Source organism: Hypomesus transpacificus, chromosome 4, assembly GCF_021917145.1.
Source record: "Hypomesus transpacificus isolate Combined female chromosome 4, fHypTra1, whole genome shotgun sequence".
Lineage (NCBI taxonomy): Eukaryota > Metazoa > Chordata > Actinopteri > Osmeriformes > Osmeridae > Hypomesus > Hypomesus transpacificus.
In genome coordinates, this window is record NC_061063.1 from 1,677,608 (window position 1) to 1,693,494 (window position 15,887).

A 15,887-nucleotide genomic window follows, 5' to 3' on the forward strand; every position below is an offset into this window, starting at 1 on the left:
CCCTTTGTCACTGTTCACCCAGACACTCTGTGTCTGGGACAGTTGTTGATTTGCATGAATGCTAAAATGAATGAAATGAATGTGTGAAAAATCACACCTTAATGACACACCTCTGGAGAGGTGGTCTCAACAGTTGAAGAGGAAGGCGGACAGAGGAAGACTCTGAAATTATCATTAAAAGTTGTGTTCTTGAAAATAAGGTTCTAAACAGCTTTTAATGTCATGTTTGATGTGCTTTTGTTTCTTATTTTATGTATTACATGCTAGTAATAATTGTAATACTGTAACATGTACATGTACAGGGTTTACAGAGTTTGTGCCTACAGCAGACCAACATGTGTATAACATATTCCCTTGTCTTGCAAGGGCACCACTTGGTCTACTGCAGCCTTGATTAATGATCCAATTTGAATTTGTATGCGTTAGACAACTTTTCAATCATGTGACCGGTGTCCCCATTTTAGTCAGGTTTGGGTGTATATAGGAAGAAGTTTTTACCAAACACTTCGAGTTCTGTTTACAATACAGCTCCGGTGCGTTAGGCGCCTAGTCTTCATTGTGACATACCTTTGTTAACCATTGCTCTGAAGGTATGTTTTGTATTTGATGATATTTCATTATCATTGTATTGATTATCTTACTATTTAGATAATAAACTATTATAACGCACTTGTGCACATGTCTTAAAATTGGAGTCAGATATTAACGAGTCAATTATCTCCCTGAGAATCTAACCTAAGGTGAATTGTGGTTCCCAAGCCAGAGACAAACACCAAGCGTCTCTGGCCTTTCGATTCACCGACTACAATTTCCATCAGTAAAAACAAGATATCAAACAACTTAGGTGTCTTTGAAAAAACTACAAAAACTGAAATAAAGTATTACTCAGAATTTTTGCGAAGATCAAAAGACAATCGTAATGCCCGACATACTAGAATATAGTGACAATTTTTTTTTTTGGACAATACCTCACAAAGGACTTACACAAAACTCCCACCTTATATACAGAAACATAATTAGTAACAGCTGAGGACATGAAATAGGTGCACGTAATTACGCAACCCTCACTCCTGAGCTTGGAGGTGTTCGAGGGAATCCTACAGTAATACTCGGGAGACAGACAGCGCCATGATCTGGATCCTCCAGTAGGCGTAACAATTACAAAAAGGAGTCATTTTTAGAACTCTTTTTAGTCATCTTTGCCAGGGGTGCCAATTCATCTGGAGTTGACTGTATACACATACATACACATGCACACACACACACACTCTAAACACTACATTCAGGCCAGGTATTTTGACATTATTATCCACTTGAATATGTGTTGTGCATGAACGTATGCTGTGGTCCAGTGTGATCTATGCTCCTCTCTCCCATCCCTCCTATCATTTCCTCTCATCCAGCTCTCTTCCCTTTCTTCCTAGTGCATTGTACACAAACTTGTTAATGTTAATGGCAGTATGCACAGTTGCATGTGAAATTGAATAATAGTGGAACACTCCTTTTCTTAATCCATGTAAACAAACCGAAATACACAAAGACAAACACTTCATTCAGGACTACACAAAACAGTGATTTCTGCCACTTTTACACAATTTCTGGAACAGTTTGTGTGTGTCATTTGTTCCCTCTCTTTCTCCTCTCCTACTTTTTATTCAACTCTCAAAGACAACTCGAAACAGACTTGTAGCTACCTGTGTGTGTCTGTATGCGTGTCTGTGTGTGTCTGTATGCGTGTCTGTGTGTGCATGTCTGTGTATATGTCGGCTCCTCTGTATGTTGTAGCTTAGCCATATATACCCACTTGTTTAGTTTGATACTTTATATTGAGTTTACTTTCTTTGGCACCGCTCATAGTTCCTATTCCCTCTGGCGTGTATGCATTGTCATTTGGCTGCATCACTGTAAATAAACCCTCGCACTTCAGTTTTGGTTCTGTCTTAGTCTGTTAACTAAGAGTGTTGAGGGTGGTATAGTTACTTATGGACACCTCCCGACTTCTGCACTGCAAGGTCAGCCTTAGGTAACGCATGCAAACACAACGGCACACCTGCAGCTGCAGCTGAACCAGGGGAAGTCTGAGGAGGACAGGGATATAGCTGAGAAGGACGAGAAGATGGACCTTCTGAAGAGGAACCACCAGAGAAAGGTGGACACTCACTTAATTGTTGATACATCAAGACATGCAAGGCATGAGTATGCCTGAGTTGTTTGAGTTTCCAATCTACCGTGTACGAGTTATAGTCTGTTGCGTTATTAAGCGTATATTGATTGGTGTACGGGAAATGATTGTGCCCCCACAAAACAGAGCCCCCACCCCTTTGTCAGAAGAGTTCGATGTCGATGAATACACACATAATAATTTTTCTGTATTTATTTATCAACCTGCATTTTCTGTTGCTAATGAAATGGTAGATACCAGCAATCAGACTAGTATCTAACAAGATTGTCCATTATATAAACAGCATGATCAGTAATGAACAAATTTGGTCAACTTTTTTCGTATGTGGTTACCACGGCCACCGTCGTGACCAGCTTAAACCATAAAATGTAAACTGATTCAAAGACATTCTCAGCTGTGCACCAGCAGCTGGTTGAGTGTGTTTTTTCCCTAATTTCCCAGAAACAACAGTGATTAGGTGTGAACAAGCCTTTGTATCAATGTATTCAATACATTAATATACTTACCCTTTTTTTCAGGATCAGGTACAACCAACTAAATGTTTCCCTTTCAAAAGGTTTAATAGGTTAGTTATGTAATTTATAATGTAAATAAAATGCTTTATTACCCAGGCACACACAGATCAATTGTAAAATACATTATAGAAATAGTGTACATTGTTTCAAATATCATAAAAAAAAAAAAAAAAGTTTATTTCATCCAATCAATACCTTGATTTTCTCAGATTTCTAATGTATAATTGGCATGTTGTCATCTTACATCTTGTTTTCCATATCTTACTTTTAACCCTTTAACCCTTATACAAAGGATGCTCCACCAGAACTCTTTTACACCTTGTGCTGTTGTCCTTACCCAAGCATAGGGGGCTGTACCAGTTTCACACTCCTGAACAGTAGACAGCGAAGTAGGAAACGTCTACAAGAGAAAGAAGGAAGACCCAATGCTCATAGGTGCGTTCGACTTCATGCATCGCCGGCAGCCGTCGGCTGACGTGAAGCAGCCAATGGCATTCTCAGCTTCAAGACAGCCCTGTCGGCGCCACCGGCGCTGCATGAACTCGAACGCACCTCGTGTAATAACGCCAAAGTTGTTTACAATGCAGACGGCATGTAAAGTGAACTGTGTGACACCGTACATTTTATCTCTGGTTTTCAAGTTCAAGGCTCTGTTGGAAATCTAACAGCTTGCAAGGTTAGCATCATATGTCCTTGCCTTTTGCATCGTTGTACCCCGGATCCACTTTGTGTTTAGTGCTAGCTAGACCGTCCGTAGAGCTACGTGACGTATACGCGATGGCGGAGGTGTCTGTCTCCGGAGCTGGCTCCGATGTAAACACAGCTGTCAGTCTGACAGCGACAGCTATGGCATATTTACAAGACGAGGTAACATTGCTAACACTTAGACTCCAACAATACGACTAGAGCTATATATACTTTGACTACTGTTTTCGTTATAATCGCAAATGAATTGGTTTCATGCAAGCTAGCTAACGTTAGCTACTGTAGCGATTGACACTCTACTGAAATGAACTCGTCTCGACTAGGCTAGTACAGTATTGACAATGAGCTAGTTAGCGACTCTGGTTTCAAGGTTTAGAGCAATATAAAAGATATAGCACTGCAGTTAACCATATGATCCAGGACATTAATACCCACTGCGTCTTTGAAGTTAGCAGGCTAGCAGCCAAACTGTAATGTATCACCTACATTTTTAACAGCATCGTCACATTAATTTAGAATAGGATGCTTTAGCTATATTTCCGGGGGCCCAGTCATTTTACACTGATGCACCTGTATCCTGTTACAGATGAAGCCTGACGGAGATGGCATTTCTCCTCTCAATCTGGGCGATCTGGACTTGACTACGGACGAGTTCATCTTGGACGAAGTTGACAGTAGGTCTACGTCTTCTCTAACTATCTTTTTGATGGTCAGTGTTTTACACTGGTGTCGTGAACTTGTTGAGACTCGGACTCAAACCAATTGTTCTTTATGCCTTCCAGTTCACATCCAGGCCAATCTGGAAGATGACCTAGTGAAAGAAGCTCTGAAAACGGTAAGAGGTTTGCAATTACTTTATGGTTATGCAATCCTCAAGAGATTATTCATTTTCTAAATGAATACATTTAATGATTTTAATATGATTTGGCTGTGTTCCCAACATCTTTCCAGGGAGTTGATCTCAGGCAGTATTCTAAACAAGTTCAAGCTGAACTTCAGCGAATTGAACAGGCTTCCATCAAAGACTGTATCCTTCCTATGCAACAGTTTCAAAATAAGTCAGAAACGTGAGTAATGTTAATCATTCATTTGAAAGTTTTAGGGTATCTTACATGGATCATTCACACATATTCATAGTCCTTGACCAGTTGTTTGTCAGATATAAAGGAGAGTCAAAATATTGCTTCTCTGCACAACCAGATCACTGCCTGTGACTCTATACTGGAGGTGGGTAAATTATAGATATTTTCACTCTGGACCTCTCTGATGTCTGTTATATGTTCCATGCAGCAAATAATCAAATGTTCTATCTTTTATTCTGTCCTCCACCCTTAATGTCTCCATTAAACCTCCTCCTCTTGGCCTGTCTCCCCCCTCCTCTCTCCCCTTTTCTCCCTCTCCGTCCACCCTCTTCCTCCTCCCTCCCTCTTCTCTTCTTACCTACTCTCCCTCAACCCTCTCACCCATATCTCCCTCCCTTCTCCCTCCCTCTCTCTCTCCCTCTTCTTCTCTTTTCCCCCTGCTCCTCTCTCCCTCTCCTCTCCTTCCTTTCTCGCCCTCCTCTCTTTTGCTCTTCCTCCTCCTTCCCCCTCTTCTCCTTGTCCTCCTCTCCCCCCCCCATCTCTCTTCCTCCCCTCTCCCTCCTCTCCCCCCCATGTCCTTTCTTCTCTCCTCCCTCCTCTCCCTCCTTGATCCCCTTTTTCTCCCTCTTCCTACTCTTTCTTCTCCCCTCGTCATCTTCCTCTCCCCTCTCCTCTCCCCCCTCCTCCCTCCCACCCCCCCCCCCAGCGTATGGAGGGCATGCTGAGTGGTTTCCAGAGCGACCTGTCTTCCATCAGCAGTGAGATCCAGACGCTGCAGCAGCAGTCGGTCAGCATGAACCTGCGTCTGAGGAACAGGCAGGCCGTCCGCAGCCACCTCAGCCAGCTGGTGGACGAGCTGGTGGTGCCTGGGGCCATGATCTCGTGAGTGTGTGTGTGTTTGAGAGAGAGAGAGACAGAGATGGGGGGAAAAAGTGAGGGGGTTCAAGAGACATCGATGACACGGAAAACAAGCGGAGAGACATCCAGTGGTGTTGTTGATTTAGTCAAGGACTAGAATGCGCGTTGTTTGGGAGCGAGCGAGAGAGCGAGAGAGGGAGAGCGGGTGCGGATGGAGTTGACCGTGTTCCGTCACGCCGCAGGATCATCCTGGAGACGCCGGTGACGGAGCAGGAGTTCCTGGAGCAGCTCCACGAGCTCAACAACAAGATCAACTTCGCCAAGGAGCTCAGCTTCAGGGAGACTCTGGCCTGCTCTGACATCCAGGACATAGTGGACCGCCTGAAGATCAAGGTGAGAGAGGGAGGGGGAGGAAGAGGGGGTTAAGAGGGAGGGAGGGAGCGAGCGAGCGAGGGAAGAAGGAAGGAAGGAAGGAAGGAAGGAAGGAAGGAAGGAAGGAAGGAAGGAAGGAAGGAAGGAAGGAAAGAAAGAGACAGATAACAGAGGTAAGGCCCAGGCGTTAGTGGTGAGACTGTATTTGAAATAAGCACTTATCTGTTTATTACTCAGGCTGTCACCAAGATCCGAGAGTTCATTCTGCAGAAGATATATGCCTTTCGAAAGCCCATGACCAACTACCAGATACCCCAGAACACCCTTCTCAAGTACAGGTAGGTCCAAATGAGATGTATTTAACACATAAACAGATTATATTTTATTGAATCCTCTTTAATGGGCACTGTCCATGAAACACTTTCCCTTTGAAAGTCTTAACCACTTGAGCACCGCAAATCGGCTCATAAGTCAATTTCTGCACATCTTTTCTTCTTCCTTCCTATAGGTTCTTTTACCAGTTCCTCCTGGCCAATGAGAGGACTGTTGCTAAGGAGATCAGGGACGAGTACGTGGACACCATGAGCAAGATCTACTACAGCTACTTCAAGTCCTACAGCGGCAGGCTTCTCAAAGTACAGGTCCGTCCTTTACACCCTCTAGGCACCAGGGAGCGAAGAAGAGACATCACCTCAAAATTTATCTGTTTATGATGTTATTTAGTACTAAGACGTATCTCTCTCTCTTTCTCTCTGTCTCTCTCTGTCTCTCTCTGTCTCTCTCTGTCTTTCTCTCTCTCTCTCTCTCTCTCTCTCTCTCTCTCTCTCTCTCTCTCTCCCTCTCTCTCTCTCTGTGTTGACAGTATGAAGAAGTAGCAGACAAAGATGATTTGATGGGGGTGGAGGATACAGCCAAGAAAGATATCCTTTTATTAAACGAACGATACGTAAAGCATTTGGTGCACCCTATGACCTGAAGTCAGTCCCATCCCCACACACACACACTTACACGCACACACACACAGACATCCCTCCAGACAGTCCTTGACTGCTGCACCAGGTTTCTTCTCCAAGCCGTCTCTGAAGAGCAGGAACACCATCTTCACCCTCGGCCAGCGGGGGGCGGTGCTGAGCCCTGCCGAGCTGGAGGGACCCATCCTCATCCCTCACACCGCCCAGAGAGGAGACAGCAGGGTAGGATACACACACACACACACACACACACACACACTGCCCAGAGAGGAGACAGCAGGGTAGGATACACACACACACACACACACACACACACACACTGCCCAGAGAGGAAACAGCAGGGTAGGTTACACACACACACACATGAACACACGCACACACTGCCCAGAGAGGAAACAGCAGGGTAGGTTACACACACACACATGAATACACACACACACTGCCCAGAGAGGAAACAGCAGGGTAGGTTACACACACACACATGAACACACACACACACACTGCCCAGAGAGGAGACGGCAGGGTAGGAAACACACACACATGCCAAAGTAGTAGGCATGGTATAACACACACGCGTCACCTGGGGCCGTTGTCTCTCCAGTACCCGTACGAGACGCTGTTCCGCAGCCAGCACTACGCCCTCCTGGACAACGGCTGCAGGGAGTTCCTCTTCCTGTCTGACTTCTTCATGGTGACAGGAAACTCGGCCTTCGACCTGTTCAACAGCATCATGGGAAAGACCCTCAGCATGTTCCTGGTCAGAGGAGCACATTTAGGCTTTAGTCCCCAAATATAGATACATACCTTTAATTTTCTTTCTTCCTATGAAAATGACATGAAAATGGAAATGTTTTGTGTGTGTGTCTCTCTCTTCCCCCCCCCCCCCCTTCCCTCCCCCCTCTCCCCCCCTGTAGAAGAGCATGTCTACCTATGTGTCAGACTGCTATGACAGCATAGCTGTGTTCCTGTGTATCCACATCATCCTGCGCTTCAGAGCCATCACCGTCAAGAGGAACATCCCCGCCCTCGACAAGTCAGTCACCTCCTCCCACGACACACACACTTGACCCCCTTTCCCAACACACTTTCCCCTTTTCCCCTTCCCCTAATCCTCTACTCCCAACATATCTCTGTAAACCTGAACAAACACAGACACCTTTGAAGAGTATGTGGCATTTAGTGGAAGCAGTTTTGATCATGCTGTTTGAACCCTCTGCAACTTGTGCTTGTGTTTGTGTGTGGTTGTCCGTGTGTGTGTATGGTCCTGCACGTGTGTGTGTTTGTGTGGTTGTCCGTGTGTGGTTGTCCGTGTGGTGTGTTTGTGTGTATGGTCTTCCGTGTGTGTGTGTGTTGTTGCTAGGTACTGGGAGGCGGTTCTAGAGCTGCTGTGGCCCAGGTTTGAGCTCATCCTGGAGATGAACATCCAGAGCATCCGTAACACCGACCCCCAGAAACTAGGAGTACTGGACACCAGACCTCACTACGTACGTACACACACACACACAGAAAACCAAACACGTTGTTTTGATCATCATCAATGTTGTTGATCGTTAAAATGTGTGTGTCCCTAACGTGTGTGTGTGTCACTAACGTGTGTGTGTGTGTGTGTCACTAACGTGTGTGTGTGTGTGTCACTAACGTGTGTGTTGTGCTCTCAGATCACGCGGAGGTACGCAGAGTTCTCCTCAGCAATCGTCAGCATCAACCAGACTTTTCCCAACGAGAGGACACACACACTGCTGGGACAGCTGCAGGTACCACACACTCTACACACTGTTTACACTCTCTCTACACACTGTCTACACACTCTACACACACTCTACACTCTCTCTACACACTCTCTACACACTCTCTACACACTCTCTACACACTGTCTACACTCTCTCTACACACTGTCTACACACTCTACACACTGTTTACACTCTCTCTACACACTCTCTACACTCTCTCTACACTCTCTCTACACTCTCTCTACACACTCTCTACACACTCTCTACACACTCTCTACACACTGTCTACACTCTCTACACACTGTCTACACTTTCTCTACACACTCTCTACACACTGTCTACACTCTCTCTACACTCTCTCTACACACTCTCTACACTCTCTCTACACACTGTCTACACACTCTCTACACACTCTCTACACACTGTCTACACACTCTCTACACACTCTCTACACACTGTCTACACACTCTCTACACTTAGGCCTGTCGCACAATATATGCACAATCATTTTTGGTGACGCAATATACATACACACGCATCTACACACACTACACTGTCTACACACACTCTACACGGTCTACACACTACACTGTCGACACAAACACACACACTCATGTCTGTCAGGTCAAGTCCAATGTATTTCTATAGCACATACAGAAACAACCAGTGTTAGCCCAAGTTCTCTACAGTCAACGAGGGAAAAAAAGCTTGAATATAACTAGAACTTATCACAAGGACACATACACAGACGAATAGGATAATATTTTTGCACTTCCTCACCACAACAATGCATTACTACAGAAATGAAAGTAACACCTCCTAACTTTCTATTCCTGCATGATTCTATCTTTGTGTGATACAAAAATAGTCCCCCCAAAAACTCCCCCCGTGGTGTACCACAGACTCCGGGTAGAGATATGTGTGTGTGTACGTGGGAGGGGGGGGGGGGGGGGGGGGGGTTGGTTGTGTGCGCGGTTTTCCAGCTAAAGTGGAGCATGTGACTGAGATGACGTTGTTTGTCGTCTCAGGTTGAGGTGGAGAACTTTGTCCTGAAGATGGCAGCAGAGTTCCCCTCCCGGCGAGACCAGCTCATCTTCCTCATCAACAACTACGACATGTTGCTCAGCGTGCTCATGGTGAGAGGGCCCGAAGAACTACAACCGAGGCCTGCTCAGAACTACAAACAACAAAACACCGTTATTACACATATAGACGCCATTTAACAGAGTCAGAGAATTAAGGCTTGTTAGGTCAATCAAAGATCTGATATGTTCCATTTCCTACATTTCCCAGGAGCGAGCAGCGGATGACAGTAAGGAAGTGGAGGGTTTTCAGCAGCTGCTACTAGCCAGAACACAGGTAACCTTGCACTGGAATTTTGGGAAATGGAGTCTGGGTGGTCCCATCATGGTTGGAATCAAACTCACTAATGTATCAAACATGATGTCCTATTCTGTTCTCAAATCTAACTACAACACGGTCTCAGAGTAAATATTCATTGTAAGTCACATTTATATCCATTCATAGACTTCTCCGTTTCCTGCATTTAAACTTTCTTTTGCTCCCTCTCTCTCCCCTCCCTTCCTCTGTCCCTCTTCCTTCCCTCTCCTCCTCCCTCTCTTCCCTCCCTCTCCTCCCTCTCCTCCCTCTCCCCCCCCCCCACGCCCCATCACCAGGAGTTCATTGAGGAGATCCTGTCGCCTCCCTTCGGAGGGATGATCGCTTTTGTGAAGGAGAGCGAGGCTCTGATGGAGAAAGGCCAGCTGGACAGGCTGAAGAACGACGAAGGTGAGGAGGGTGGGGGACTAGGGGAGGAGGAGGAGGGAGAGGAGTGAGAAGTCCCAATACTCGACAACAAACCAAGACGTTGGACCGAACCAAAACAAACAACGGTAGAAGGACTTCCTGGGAGCACTGGGTGAAAAGGCTGTGACGTCAGGAACATGCAAACCCGATCAGGCTTCCTTCACCTCTGCATTTGTCTGTTTAACCGTTTGTCAGTTCCTCTCACACATTCTCCCACGCCTTCCTCTCTCTCCTGCCTCCCCCCCACCTCCCACATATGTGGGCTGGCGGTTTGATGTCTCATATTGGGGTCACACTCGAAACAGAAGGCAGGGGCTGGTGGTTTCCAGTGCGTCACCCCTGCCACGCAGTTCAGCAGGTCTGCGAACCGAAGGCCCACCATGCTCCGCTCACCGACCCAAAACAAAATAGCAGACGTTGCTCTTTTGTAGCCTCCACATCCGTCCACCCTGTCTGAATGTGACTACGTTCACCACAGCCCAACATGCGCTTTGGGGGGTTCAAATAGTGTATTGTGTAGCAGACCATTACCTTATGTTTTGACATGTTACTGCTCAGGTCCCAGTGTTGTTTGTTGGATTTAGTCGTGTTTTGTGTGTCGGTGAGTAACTGAGGCGTAACCCACTTTCCCGACTTGTTTCCCTCCCTGTTTCCCTCCCTCGTTCCCGCCAGCTCGTATCACCCAGCTCATCAGGGGTTTCTCCAGCACGTGGAAGCAGTCTGTGGAGGCTCTGAGCCAGGAGGTCATGAGGTCCTTCACCAACTTCAAGAACGGCACCAGCATCATCCAGGTACGGCTGTTCACCCGCTACTCTCTCTCTCTCGCTCAACTGCTCCTCTATCTCCTTCTACCCTATCTGTCTTCCCCTCTGTCCTCTCTATCTGTCTCTTTCAGGGAAGAAAGGCTCTCATCCATAAATCCAGTTATTGAAAAAAGAGATCAACGCATCCTTGAGCCTCTATCTAAAGACAATTTTCTACCCCTATAACAATCGGGGACAGGAAAAAACAATAACTTTTTTTTATTTCATTGAATCTCAAACAATATCATCTTCATAAGTCTTCTTCTCTGCTCTCTCTGCTTGTGCTTCCCGCCTCTAACGGTGCTTACCTGCCGGGCCTCCAGGGGGCGCTTACCCAGTTGATCCAGTACTACCACGGCTTCCACAAGGTGCTGTCCCAACCCGCCTTCCGCAGCCTGGCGGCGCGCTCCGAGCTCATCAACCTGCACCACCTCATGGTGGAGGTGAAAAAGCACAAGCCCAACTTCTAACCTCGTAGCTTTTCAAAGCGTCTCGCTTCCGGAACTGTCCGGACAGAAGTTCTTTCAAACAGGGTCTGGGCTGTTCTCTCTGGAGTGTAAAGTCTGTTTGTGGGGCCGGGTTAGGAAATGGAGAATCCTCTCATTCAGTTGGGTCTGGGTGGGTCGAGATCCAGACCCTCTCGTGTGGGTTGAGATCCAGACCCTCTCGTGTGGGTCGAGATCCAGACCCTCTCGTGTGGGTTGAGATCCAGACCCTCTCGTGTGGGTTGAGATCCAGACCCTCTCGTGTGGGTTGAGATCCAGACCCTCTCGTGTGTCTTGCGTGGGGGTTGGAGAAGCAGGAGTGGACAGGCAGACAGGGGAGCCAAGTGGTGTGTGTGAAGTACGCCTCCATTCTTGAAGGAGCCATCGCTGGCAATGTTGCATTCATGTCATGTGCAGGGGTATGTATGTTTTCGGTTGAGGTGTGATACATGCACACACATAGTTGGTGAAACGCACGGGGGGACACACGTACGCACTCACACACGGAACAAACGCATTGAAACACCCGTACACAGTCTGGAAAAACATACACAGAAAAACACCCGTACACACTCAAACGTCAAAAAACACTCGCTCAAACACAGAAACATACATACAAATACTCATAAGAAACATACTCAAATACACTTGCTAAAACACACGACGCGCCTACTGGTTTACTGGGATATAGACTGGAATTTTGCTGTTTACTGTATGCCTGTTCACTGTGTATCCTGTCCACGCTCTGTACATTGCTGCTCTGTTATGAACACAGTCCAGTTATTAAGTGAGACTGATGTAGTCATTGGGTATTAACTAACATGTATCACACATCCTTGCCTGTACGATAATGCATTTCTTTATTGAATGAAATTAAATACATAAATAATTAGAACATTTTTGTAATCAAACTCTTGATTGAGATAATTAGCTGTGGATTCAGGTTTTTTACAATCACGGACCAACGGCACTCATGATCAACAGAATTGTGTCAAGACAAATATCATGAAAGTAAAGTGCATTTGAGAAACACAACAAGAAAACATTACAACACATTACAGTTGCACCACAGCTGTCCAAAAGCAACGTCTGATTGAATGGATGAGTAAAGAGAAATGAGGGCCTGCGGATGTCTAGGTTGTCCTATGTGCACGCTTCCTTCACCGACAAGTGGTCACTTGCATGCAGCATCATACCTTCTCTGGGCTGCTGGCGGTGGATTCTGCTCAGATGATCCACATGTTGGTTTATCCACAAGAGTACTGCTAAGACAAGGGACTTTTGTTCATTTGTTTAGGTTCAGCCAGTGCATCTTTGCTTTTTGTTTCGTGTTTTTAACTAACCATTTAGTGCCAATTTTCTTGAAATAAACTTCACCAGAACACTAAAAGAATCGAAAATTACACTGTACTCATATCAGTTCAGTTTAGAGGCATAACATGAAGCCACACAAACACCTAACAATTCAAAACCTTACTTATGATGTGCTAACCTTAACTGAACACCCAGGCTTAACTATTCAACCAAGTCTGACCTTAGCTGAAGGCCTGACTGCACTAGGGTGACTGTTGCTAGGGTGACAGTCAGAGGAGGACAATGAGACAACTTAACAGAAGAGCAATGCCCAGAGAGGAGGGTCTGTTCATTCTGCCTTCACCTGAACAGAGAGACAAGCACAGAACACACCTACGTTCACAACAGGAAGTGCAGTCCGATACAATATCACCTTTTCCATCTCATTATCTCATGTGGCTTTGAGACCTTCCTATGCATGTGATACATATATAGCGTTCTGTTACGTTTTGAGGTCATATTCGACTTCCAAGCTGAGAGGATGTCTTACCGACAGGGTCACCTTGTCTTGTCTCTATCCGAGGGACTTCCTGGATCTTCGGGACCTCTGTTGGAAGGGAAGGTTTCACATGTTAGCATCCGTCATTTATATATTTCCAGTTTTTTTTAAGGCAGAGTCAGGTGTGGTGTGCATTTGAGAGCATTTAAACATGCCTTATGACGAGTGTGTTACTGCAGAAAGCTACTAAAGTTCATTACATTCTAGATGGGACAAATTCCAATCCTGCTCTGTATTGTCAGTTGTAGAGGTGTAGGTTTAGGTATGGACAGCACAGGAACATATCCCAATGTCAAAAGACCATTGAAACATCCCCACCAATAATTGGCAGCAGAGCTGGGATAATTCAAGTAATGTTCGCATACCAGGGTGATAGAAATGTGTCAACACCAGTATTTAAACCAATCCTATGCTCCCTAGTCACAGGGAAAGTTCCAGAATGTTTGAAATCCAAAGAACCCCCTGTGAGCTGGTGAGTTCCAGCCTTCTTACCGTTCACGGTGACTTTCAGCGTGCTCACCGCCAGCCCCTGGGCATCCAGGACCCTGTAGGTTCCCTCGTCCTCCCTCCGTAGCCCCCTGAGGACCAGGTCACCTCCTTCCTGCTCCTCTAGGCGCTCCTCCAAGCGTTCCTCCCCCCTCACCCACATTTCCTCCCAGCTGGAGGTGTTCCCTCTCTGGGCCACCACCCTTGCTGACTTGGGGGTGTGGAGCTTCAAGAGCAGGTTGTCTCCCAACCTCAGGGACTGCTTTAACTTGTGGTCTGGAGATGTGTACATGGGGAGGTTAGAAGAGGTAAGCCTACATGGAAAACTGTTTTGATGGACACTCCATCCCTCCATTCATCCCTCTCCCACCCTTGATTTGTCCCGACCTTTCTCCCTCTTCTTCCCTCCCGTACAGTGGTCTTCACATTCTAAACCCCCCTCCTCCCCCCTCTCCCTCGTCCTGATCAACCACTGTAATTGACGAGAATGATAATTAAGGCCCTGAATATTAAACCCAAAAATGCGGTTAAAAAATAAGCAGCACGTTATGTATTTACCGTGGACAACGAGTCGGACCCTTTGTATGAAGATCCTCTGTTTCATCACCACCACATAGCTCTCGTAGAGCCCCACATCTCCGTGCTGCACGTCATTCAGGATCAAAGAGCAGTCACCTTGGTCCAGCTTGTCTTCGGGCACCACCAACCGCCCTTTAAACTCGCTGGCCTCCCACCGCTGCGTCCCCCGCTGTTCAAACACTGTACTGGCGGGAGTTTGCCACTGGATGTGACAGATCGGGTTGTTGATAACGTTAAGCTCGGACTTCCAGCTGCAGGGAAGCACCGCCTGGCTGCCCACGGTGGAGACGATGGGCACGGGATCCGGGGAAGAGGAGGCTGGAGAGGCGGAACAAAAGGAGGGCTAGGTTCAGTGAGACGTTTTTATCTATTCATTTTAGGCTCTAAATTAAGTGCTGACAGAGTATCCCACTTTGTAACATTGTGTGCCTTTCTAAAATAAAGGTTTCATCTTGAATCATTATAGTGGTCAGACAGACGACCACTTCCAAACAATCCATTATACGAATCCTACTTTTTTGTATCAAATGTTTTGTCTTTTTACTTGGCGTTGGTTCTACGGTTGTAAAGGTACCATACAACCTAGTAGGCCTATTCTATAACACCTGGGTGGTAGGGCTATACTGACCAACACAGCTGACAACCAGAAGACAAAGGTGCTGGATAGGCCTACATCTAAAAACAAACAAACAGGAGAGTTAAACATCACGATACATGAGATCAAACTATCACTTTCCTTTGTGGGTCTAATATAGGCCAAATTATACAAACATAAGCTATCTTCACATGATCATTCATTCTATGTTGGTTAAATAACGTGGTTGGGTAATGTCTGGGTTCTCGTGACGAAATCGGTGTCTAGTGTAGCCTTTCAAGTTTCGTTTCTCCGAATGCGACTCAGCGCTGCACTCGAGAATCGACGCTTAAATTGTTATAAGCTATCGCACATTCCATATTATGGGCTCTAAACCTAACGTGAACCCAGAGCAACATCACACACCCAAAAAAGTTTTGGCAAGTAGGCTATAGCTATTTTTAAGATGTAAAATTCCACTAAATAAAGCGTTAAGTAAAAAAAAAATCGTTATCAAAATATCGAAATGGTAAACAATCTTTATGAAAATATGTAGCGTTAAATTAAAGAAAAAGTCAACATATATATTTACGATTTATAAAATGTACAGGCATACCTTAGCGCACTTTGTTTCACTCAATAGCCTACCTCCACACATTTTTACCTGGATAGATATAGGTGTAGTTTCCCACACATTGCCATTGTCTCAGATTGGAGTTGGTTGGGTTAGGCTATCTCTCCTCCGCAAACCGGTCAAGTCTGCAGTCAGAACTGCGCTGGCAAGTTGGTACTATGCCGGTGTGCCAATCTAGAGTCATGCATCGGGTGATACAACACCGGTCCAGAATGACTGAAACGAAACTTAGGCTAAATTCTTCAGAAATACT

At 45.9% G+C, this 15,887-nt stretch overlaps 2 protein-coding genes across 5 annotated transcripts; one reads left to right on the forward strand and one right to left on the reverse strand.

The window, feature by feature from the left end:
- The first annotated feature begins 3,210 nt into the window (after nt 1–3,210).
- Nucleotides 3,211–12,404, forward strand: vps52 (VPS52 subunit of GARP complex). 3 transcript variants are annotated; one of them, XM_047019206.1, is made up of 20 exons: nt 3,211–3,373; nt 3,989–4,076; nt 4,185–4,237; nt 4,354–4,429; nt 4,562–4,629; nt 5,191–5,366; nt 5,585–5,735; nt 5,952–6,052; nt 6,223–6,355; nt 6,577–6,634; nt 6,771–6,907; nt 7,287–7,442; nt 7,600–7,718; nt 8,046–8,169; nt 8,344–8,439; nt 9,444–9,551; nt 9,709–9,774; nt 10,092–10,203; nt 10,894–11,012; nt 11,348–12,404. In XM_047019206.1, the coding sequence occupies exons 2-20, from the start codon at nt 3,989–3,991 to the stop codon at nt 11,492–11,494; spliced, it is 2,088 nt and encodes a 695-aa protein (XP_046875162.1). In that variant the 5' UTR covers nt 3,211–3,373; the 3' UTR covers nt 11,495–12,404. The 3 variants fall into 3 exon arrangements, with proteins under 3 accessions (XP_046875162.1, XP_046875159.1, XP_046875160.1); XM_047019203.1 differs by lacking the exon at nt 3,211–3,373 and adding an exon at nt 3,380–3,564; XM_047019204.1 differs by lacking the exon at nt 3,211–3,373 and adding an exon at nt 3,380–3,564 and having other exon boundaries at nt 6,774–6,907.
- Nucleotides 12,346–15,848, reverse strand: lgals17 (galectin 17). 2 transcript variants are annotated; one of them, XM_047019233.1, is made up of 6 exons: nt 15,665–15,848; nt 15,055–15,101; nt 14,406–14,744; nt 13,854–14,123; nt 13,353–13,409; nt 12,346–12,771 (listed from the first exon to the last, which is right to left on the reverse strand). In XM_047019233.1, the coding sequence occupies exons 1-6, from the start codon at nt 15,700–15,702 to the stop codon at nt 12,653–12,655; spliced, it is 870 nt and encodes a 289-aa protein (XP_046875189.1). In that variant the 5' UTR covers nt 15,703–15,848; the 3' UTR covers nt 12,346–12,652. The 2 variants fall into 2 exon arrangements, with proteins under 2 accessions (XP_046875189.1, XP_046875190.1); XM_047019234.1 differs by having other exon boundaries at nt 12,346–13,166.
- Nucleotides 15,849–15,887: the final 39 nt, after the last annotated feature.